At 41.5% G+C, this 9518-nt stretch overlaps 1 protein-coding gene across 1 annotated transcript in view; it reads right to left on the bottom strand.

Moving 5' to 3' along the window:
* Nucleotides 1-1048: 1048 nt before the first annotated feature.
* npdc1a (neural proliferation, differentiation and control, 1a) overlaps nucleotides 1049-9518 on the bottom strand; it is a 34076-nt gene continuing 25606 nt past the window's right edge. Inside the window, exons 3-9 of the mRNA XM_055874168.1 lie at nucleotides 8458-8559; nucleotides 8095-8301; nucleotides 5111-5177; nucleotides 4649-4733; nucleotides 3947-4026; nucleotides 3713-3812; nucleotides 1049-3489 (exon numbers count right to left, since the gene is read on the bottom strand). Of these exons, the coding sequence (XP_055730143.1) occupies nucleotides 3409-3489; nucleotides 3713-3812; nucleotides 3947-4026; nucleotides 4649-4733; nucleotides 5111-5177; nucleotides 8095-8301; nucleotides 8458-8559 (722 nt within the window). The 3' untranslated portion in view covers nucleotides 1049-3408. The remainder of the gene's footprint in view (nucleotides 3490-3712; nucleotides 3813-3946; nucleotides 4027-4648; nucleotides 4734-5110; nucleotides 5178-8094; nucleotides 8302-8457; nucleotides 8560-9518) is intronic.

The following is a 9518-nucleotide window of genomic DNA, read 5'->3' as shown; positions in this document are numbered from 1 at the left end:
AACAAACTAGTGTATATACTAGAAAGCTAAACAGCTACCTAGCTAGCTAGTTGACTGCTGTGGCTAGCCAAAAATGACTCGTTTTGAAAGTTGGATCATCTTGTCCTTTGAGGGTTTAAAAGTGTTCTTACCCTAATGATTTTAAACATTCGAAGCAACTGGGACACGTCCATGGCAGGCATTGTTGTCACCTTAGCTTGCTACATAACGTCTGAGTGATAGGAAGCACAAGCACCACCAATCAGCCTACACTACTACTCACACACCTGTCGTTACTATGACAACTAGCGTAGCCTTGTCAGCAAATGACTGCTGTCTGAACACACAATCCGATTTGGTCATTTTTAGCTTGCTGTCTGGACAGTCAGTAGCCCAAAACAGATTTGATAACCCAAACTGATTTGCGCATTAAGGCCTGCAGTGTGAACAAGGCTTTAGTTGGCGATAATCTAGTGCCATCGATGGTTGCAGTAGGCCCCTTGTTATTTGATTATATTTCTATAGGCTACATTTTGTAGGCTAGCCGTTAGCCAATCAATAGTCACTTAATAAAAGATGTAAAAACCAACAATCTACTGTTTGTGTTTCCCTGGCTAACTTGATGAGCTGATTTGGAGCATCAATTGATTGACAGATGTAGGCCTACTCTAGAATGATAAACTTTCCTCCAGTGTGTATGCTCACCCATGTTTTTTTAGTTAGGCTATGTATAATTTGCAGAGTACTGAAAATCTGTATTTAAGCATAAGTACTGTTAATTAGATGAATGAATTACAAAGTAAAATTTGCCTTCTTGAGAAACTACTCATGTATGAGTAAAAAAGTATCCGGTCAGAAAACATTAATTTATAATTAAAGCCTGCCAGCACCATCTTGCAGACGTCCCCCAGCACAGGTACTCTCCAATGAAGACTAACATCAAACAAAGTCGGTAGGCTGTATAGTTTCAATTAGGGTCATGCAATGTTGACTTAATATTTAGCAATGTGCACAATTTCATAAAAAGGTATGTGGTACTCGAGACATTGGAATAATTGTACAATTTCAATAGCATTAATGAAAATGTATTTCACAATATCATTTCAAGTACATGTGATAATGCATACAAAAATATTTACACCAAGTGTGATGTTCAATTTTTCACTCAGAATGGACAGGTGTTACAACAGTAAAACAATCAATACTGAAATGTCTCTATCAAATCATGTTACTAGTATGCAAATCAGACACATTTTATTATTGAATTAAATTGATGTCAAATTATTTTTATTGTTGCATTTTAGCTAATCCTAACACTTTTACTAATCTTAATTTACTCCTCAACCTGTTACGAAAAATGTATATTTTTGACAAAAGCTTTATCCCTTCTAGACAAAACCGGATTTATACTCCATCCTTTCCGAACTTGTCCTTTCCACTTTCAAGAGTATTTTATTTTTTTGGCTGGCTCATTCTCCTACCGCCTCGGTTCTGCCGCTACAAGCTATAAATAAAAAGACAATCTATCTTATTTCTATAGGGCACAAAAAGCTTACTGAGATGATACACTGACTGTACGAAAGAGGTGCATGTAGGCATTTTCATAAAAACAGAATGACACACACAAACACAAGGAGAGAAATGTGTGGGAGGATGCTGCGGTGGACTGACCTGTTGATCTTGCTAATGTTAGCTAGCTACATCGTTGACACTGCATCTAGCTTAGACAGCTTGTAATGGCAACCTAATGTGAAGCTATACTGAACGAAACATGTAAACTGTTGGTCTCATGTTTCATGAGCTGAAATAAAAGATCCCAGAAATTTTTCAGACGTACAAAAAAAGTATTAATCTACATTTTTTTGCACAAATGTATTTACATCCCTGTTAGTGATCATTTCTCCTTTGCCAAAATAATCCATCCACCTGACAGGTGTGTCTTTACCAACAAGCTGATTAAACAGCATGCGCATTACACAGGTGCACCTTGTGCTGGGGACAATAAAAGGCCATTAAAATGTGCAGTTGTCACACAACACAATGACACAGATGTCTCAAGTTGAGGGAGTGTGCTGACTGCAGGAATGTCCACCAGAGGTCATATGGGGAGCTAAAAACATGAGATTAAACTTTTTCTGTCACATTCTGGGTCAGCCAAAGCTTGCTAGTTAGCTAGCCATTTGATTTGCACTTGTCCTCAAAACACAATTTCAACAACAGAATAATATATTAGAAATTACTTATCTTACTTCCGAAATATATAATATTACAAAGGCAGAAGGTAATTAAAGTGCAACTTACCTCTGATCGAGTCTGGCTAAGAACCCAAGAACAAAAATATGAAAACGTGCGCTTCCCTTCGAGAGCCGTGGTGGAGATAAAACTGGGTTTGATGGACAACTTTGAGAGCCAATGGACTTAAGAGTTTGATGACAACCTATTTTGAATACATTTCAGTGGTCAAGTGGTTGTGAAACGTTCATACAGACGTACAGTATCGTGTCATGTAAAAAATGTCATCCGACAGCGACAATTTTATAATATAAATCTATGTAACTAAAATAATTTGGTAAAATGTAATGGAGTAAAAAATAAGTTACTTCCTTCAGAAATTACTTGAGTAAGAGTAAAAGTACAGCCCACAGAGATTAATTAGAAATGTACTCGTTTCTCAAAGGACATTAGTGGACTAGATTCAAACCCATGCCTACTCTAGCATATGTTTACCGTTGTCAGCGGCTGTACCCACTGGACCACACAGGCACTGCGATAACCACCAATTTATTTTGCTTATTGTTTGCCTTGAACATATAATACAACAATTAATCAGTGGACCTACAGTCTAAATTATTGTATAGCCTACAAAACACTGCTTCCAGTTGCTCCCTGGTATTGATTCTCAATATTAAATAGACATTCAATTCCTCCTGCTGCAGATAATTTTCCTTCTGCAACGAAATGCGTCAAATTAAGATCCGACATCTGTATAAACCTGTCCAGTTTTGACAGAGCAGCCTGATTGGAGAGTTAAGGTGGTCTTTTCCAGAGTACAAGAAATTGTGTGTGTGTGTGTAGGTTTGTATTATGTTTTAATTGGGTGTATGTTTCTGTGTGTGTGTGTGTGTGTGTGTGTTTGTGAATGTGTGTGTGTGTGTGTGTGTGTGTGTGTGTGTGTGTGTGTGTGTGTGTGTGTGTGTGTGTGTGCGCGTGTGTGCCAGCATGCATTAAAACCAGAGTACAAGAAATTGTGTGTGTGTGTGTAGGTTTGTATTATGTTTTAATTGGGTGTATGTTTCTGTGTGTGTGTGTGTGTGTGTTTGTGAATGTGTGTGTGTGTGTGTGTGTGTGTGTGTGTGTGTGTGTGTGTGTGTGTGTGTGTGTGTGTGTGTGTGTGTGTGTGTGTGCGCGTGTGCCAGCATGCATTAAAACCTATGGAATTCCCTTGGGATTCCCTTGGTAGTATAGGGTAGAGTCGTCAAACAAAGGATTTTTCACTTCCATCTCTCCAGTCTGCAATGAAATAAAAACTGTTGTTAAAAGCCAAACAAACACAGTCGTCATCAATATGAATATTGTGTGTAAAACAAGGACAGAATTTGTGTTAATATATTATGTGTTTGTGCCTGAGTGTGTGTGTGTGTGTGTGTGTGTGTGTGTGTGTGTGTGTGTGTGTGTGTGTGGGTGTGCATGTCTGAGTGCGAGTGCATGTGTGTGTGTGTCCTAGCACACCCACCGGTGCAAGGCCAGGGCACTCGTACACAGTGAAGTCTCCGCCCACTTCTTCCTCATCTGATGTGACTTCTGAGTCAGTGACTTTCGTCTCTGATTTATGTCTGAAAAACAACAGAATCCACCAAGATGAATATGTGTGTGTGTATTCATATTTGAATGAAACTGAATTGTCGGACAGGTAGAGAGAGAGAAAGGACGCGAGACCAAAAGGGGCAGGAGGAGGAGTAGAGCTCACTTTTCCATGGAGAGCATCTGCTGTTTCTGATGCTGGTAGTGGTACATCTGAGCACTCTGGGCCAACTTCTTATCCCCCGACTGAGGAGAAAAGCGAGAAGCAGAGGAGAGACCAATGAAAACCACCCTCAGCGGGGAGGAAAAGCAGAGAAGAGGCAAAGCCTGAAAATCGGATGCTTACGTCACAGACATCCTGTGGTCAAATCACATTGACAGAAGGAAATTAATCATACAAAAAAAATAGTCTAGTCGCTTATTTACACACATATAGGGCCGGTATCCCGGACATAGATTAAGGCTAATCCTGGTCTAAAATGCATGTTCAAAATAGGGATCTTATATTCAAAGTGCTTCTTCGTCCAGGACTAAGCTTAAAGACAAACTTCAGCCATTTTTGAACGTTTCCTGTTGAAAAACAATATCCCCTGTATAAATACAGTAATGTACACACACTTATGGGTACACAAATATGTTATGAGCAAAACTTTGTTTTTGGACACAATTGCAAACTTCAAGAGTTGGCCATTCAAGGAGCTGGTCTGATGAGTTTACTCTGATGTCATCAGCCTCCCCACTTGATTGTGGAAACAACAAAGGACCAAAGAGAAAAGGGTCTAATCTGGGTCTGGGTAATATGGAATAGACTCCTAATGTATTTAGATGAGGTGGATGTATTGTGCCCCATGCGGAACAATGCACTTACTGAAGTCCTGTTGGCTGTTCCATTTCCATTGCTTCCAAATGCAGGGTAATCTACCTTCTGGGCCAGACGTGATTCCTTCTGCAACCTGTAGGGGGCAACATTATTCTGAGCCATTAGAGACTAGGGAGACTGGAGCAGGAACAGTAGGCAAAATATATATTTTTTAACATCTGCATTATGGACACATCCCAATAGCACAATATTCCCTATATAGTGCACTACTTTGACCAAAGCTTTATGGACCCTGGTCCAAAGTGCACCATAGGCAGTAGGGTGCCATTTGGAATGCATCATAACAGTGCAGTGCTTAAATTGATCCTTTATAAAAATGTGTTGGAAAATTATTTAACATGCTCTAACAAAAACAACACTTGACTGTAAAACAATACAAGGGAGTCTAGCACATCTTAGTTGTCAAATTAAATAATAACATATTGATATTGTTACTGTCTGATGTCTTACCTTACCCAGCAAACTGTAGCCAAGATCAGGGCCACAGTGCCAAAGATGATACACACAGAGATCATTACTGCAGAGGTCGAAACAAACAGAGAAGAGGATAGAGTGAAGACAAGATACCCATACAAGGAGGAGAAATTATGAAATTGTGTGTGACTGCAGATGAAATCTAACCACTTTCAAATCTATTCCCTTCAGAAAGTACTCAGACCCCTTCACTTTTTCCACATTTTGTAACGTTACAGTCTTACTAAAAAAAATACTAACTTATTTTTTCCCCTTATCTACACACAATACCCCATAATTGCAAAGCAAAAATAGGTTTAGAAATGTTTGCACATTTGTTAAAAAAAAAAAAAAAACTGAAATACCTTATTTACATAAGTATTCAGACTCTCTGCTATGAGACTCGAAATTGAGCTCAGGTGCATCCTGTTTCCATTGATCATCCTTGAGATGTTTCAACAATTTGATTGGAGTTCATTTGTGGTAAATTCAATTGATTGGACATGATTTGGAAAGGCACACACCTATCTACAGTGGGGCAAAAAATTATTTTGTTAGCCACCAATTGTGCAAGTTCTCCCACTTAAAAAGATGAGAGAGGCCTGTAATTTTCATCAGTTACACTTCAACTATGACAGACAAAATGAGAAGAAAAGAAATCCTAAAAATCACATTGTAGGATTTTTTATGAATTTATTTGCAAATTATGGTGGAAAATAAGTATTTGGTCACCTACAAACAAGCAAGATTTCTGGCTCTCACAGACCTGTAACTTCTTCTTTAAGAGGCTCCTCTGTCCTCCACTCGTTACCTGTATTAATGGCACCTGTTTGAACTTGTTATCAGTATAAAAGACACCTGTCCACAACCTCAAACAGTCACACTCCAAACTCCACTATGGCCAAGACCAAAGAGCTGTCAAAGGACACCAGAAACAAAATTGTAGACCTGCACCAGGCTGGGAAGACTGGATCTGCAATAGGTAAGCAGCTTGGTTTGAAGAAATCAACTGTGGGAGCAATTATTAGGAAATGGAAGACATACAAGACCACTGATAATCTCCCTCGATCTGGGGCTCCACGCAAGATCTCACCCCGTGGGTTTAAAATGATCACAAGAACGGTGAGCAAAAATCCCAGAACCACACGGGGGACCTAGTGAATGACCTGCAGAGAGCTGGGACCAAAGTAACAAAGCCTACCATCAGTAACACACTACGCCGCCAGGGACTCAAATCCTGCAGTGCCAGACGTGTCCCCCTGCTTAAGCCAGTACATGTCCAGGCCCGTCTGAAGTTTGCTAGAGAGCATTTGGATGATCCAGAAGAAGATTGGGAGAATGTCATATGGTCAGATGAAACCAAAATAGAACTTTTTGGTAAAAACTCAACTCGTCGTGTTTGGAGGACAAAGAATGCTGAGTTGCATCCAAAGAACACCCTACCTACTGTGAAGCATGGGGGTGGAAACATCATGCTTTGGGGCTGTTTTTCTGCAAAGGGACCAGGACGACTGATCCGTGTAAAGGAAAGAATGAATGGGGCCATGTATCGTGAGATTGAGTGAAAACCTCCTTCCATCAGCAAGGGCATTGAAGGTGAAACGTGGCTGGGTCTTTCAGCATGACAATGATCCCAAACACACCGCCCGGGCAACGAAGGAGTGGCTTCGTAAGAAGCATTTCAAGGTCCTGGAGTGGCCTAGCCAGTCTCCAGATCTCAACCCCATAGAAAATCTTTGGAGGGAGTTGAAAGTCCGTGTTGCCCAGCAACAGCCCCTAAACATCACTGCTCTAGAGGAGATCTGCATGGAGGAATGGGCCAAAATACCAGCAACAGTGTGTGAAAACCTTGTGAAGACTTACAGAAAACATTTGACCTCTGTCATTGCCAACAAAGGGTATATAACAAAGTATTGAGATAAACTTTTGTTATTGAGCAAATACTTATTTTCCACCATAATTTGAAAATAAATTCATTAAAAATCCTACAATGTGATTTTCTGTATTTTTTTTCCTCATTTTGTCTGTCATAGTTGAAGTGTACCTAAGATGAAAATTACAGGCCTCTCTCATCTTTTTAAGTGGGAGAACTTGCACAATTGGTGGCTGACTAAATACTTTTTTGCCCCACTGTATATAAGGTCCCACAGTTGACAGTGCATGTCAGAGCAAAAACCATGCCATGAGGAAGGAATTGTCCGTAGAGCTCCGAGACAGGATTGTGTCGAGGCACAGATCTGGGGAAGGGTACCAAAACATTTCTGCAGCATTGAAGGTCCCCAAGAACACAGTGGCCTCCATCATCCAATCAAGAAGTTTCGAACCGCCAAGACTCTTCCTAGAGCTCGCCGCCCAGCCAGACTTCGCAATCGGGGTAGAAGGACCTTGGTCAGGAAGGTGACCAAGAACCCGATGGTCACTCTGACAAAGCTCCAGAGTTCCTCTGTGGAGATGGGAGAACCTTCCAGAAGGACAACCATCTCTGCAGCACTCCACCAATCAGGCCTTTAGAGTGGCCAGACGGAAGCCACTCCTCAGTGACGGCACATGACAGCCCGCTTGAAGTTTGCCAAAAGGCACCTAAAGGACTCTCAGACCATGAGAAACAAGATTCTCTGGTCTAATGAAACCAAGATTGAATTCTTTGGACTGAATGCCAAGCGTTACATCTGGAGAAAACCAGGGACCACTTATCACCTAGCCAATACCATCCCTACTGTGAAGCATGGTGGTGGCAGCATCATGCTGTGGGGATGTTTTTCAGCGGCAGGGAATGGGAGACTAGTCAGGATCGAGGGAAAGATGAACGGAGCAAAGTACAGAGAGATTCTTGATGAAAACCTGCTCCAGAGCGCTCAGGACCTCAGATTGGGGCGAAGGTTCACCTTCCAACAGGACAACAACCCTAAGTGCACTTAGTAGAGCTGGCCTGGTCTCACGCCACAAACGTGTCACTACTTTCAACTAATAAAGACACTTACTGACAAGGACACTGTCCTTGGAGGGGTAAGGGATGGCTATGGGGCCTCCAGGTCCCCCCGGTCCCACCCTCTCCAGAGCCCCAGGGGCAGGCTGAGGGGTCCGGGTAGAGGGGTGGGCGGTAGTGGGCTGCTCCGCAGAAGGTTGGGCCTTGCCTTTCTGTCTGGGAGACTTTGTCTGAGTCATAGGAACTGCCTTGGGGGGGGTGTCTGGGAGAGAGAGCGAATAAGAGAGCGGAAGAGAGAGACAGAGACATTGTTATTATTGTGGTGTACATAACGTTTTATATATAGCGACACGCATCTATGGAAAAGTAACTGAAACGTAATACAATTCAGAGAAATGCATACGGAATGTAGGCTCACCTGATTGTTTTGATTGTTTGACCTCAGACACTTCCTGTTTGGCAATGACTGATTGAAGGAAGTCAATTTCTTCATCTAGATCAGAGAAGGCTGTCACTTTACCTGAGGAGAAAGACATTGGCAGATAAGAGTGAGTCCATATGAACATCATGCCTTTGTTCAGGATATCTTCTTATATGTATGTATATTGTTATTCTACATTTGTGAGTTTTGTATTTGTATTTATTAAGGATCCCCATTAGTTCCTGCCAAGGCAGCAGGTACTCATCCTGGGGTCCAACAACATTAAGGCAGTTAACTAAATTAAATATATTACATGACATTCATAATGATTTTCACAACACATTAGGTGTGTGCCCTCAGGCCACTACCACACAATACAAAATCCATGTGCATGTGTGTATAGAGGGAGTGAGTTATCATGTGTCTGTGTATGCGTGTGTCTGTGCCTGAGTGTGTGTCTATTCACAGTCCCCGCTGTTCCATAAGGTATATTTTTATATGTTTTTTAAAATCTGATTCTACTGCTTGGATCAGTTACCTGATGTGGAATAGGGTTCCATTGCTCTATGTAGCACTGTGCGCCTCCCATAGTCTACTCTGGAATTTGGGATTGTGAAGAGACCTCTTGTGGCATGTCTTGTGGGGTATGCATGGGTGTCCGAGCTGTGTTGTAGTAGTTTAAAACAGACAGCTCGGTGCATTCAGCATGTCAATACTTCTTACAAAAACAAGTAGTGATGAAGTCAATCTCTCCTCTACTTTGAGCCAACAGAGATTGACAAGCATCTTATTAATGTTAGCTCTCCATGTAAATTTAAGGGCCAGCTGTGCTGCCCTGTTCTGAGCCAATTGTAATTTTCCTAAGTCCCTCTTTGTGGCACCTGAACAGACAACTGGACAGTAGTCCGGGTGCAACAAAACTAGGTGCTTGTAGGACCTTGTAAGTGTTGTTAAGAAGGCAGAGCAGCGCTTTATTATTGACAGACTTATCCCCATATTAGCTAGTGTTGCATCAACATGTTTTGACCATGACAGTTTACAACCCAGGGTTACTGCAA

The sequence above is a fragment of the Salvelinus fontinalis genome, chromosome 21, assembly GCF_029448725.1.
Source record: "Salvelinus fontinalis isolate EN_2023a chromosome 21, ASM2944872v1, whole genome shotgun sequence".
Classification (NCBI taxonomy): domain Eukaryota; kingdom Metazoa; phylum Chordata; class Actinopteri; order Salmoniformes; family Salmonidae; genus Salvelinus; species Salvelinus fontinalis.
The sequence above is the reverse complement of the archived record's forward strand: the minus strand, read 5'-3'. Positions and strand labels throughout refer to the sequence as shown.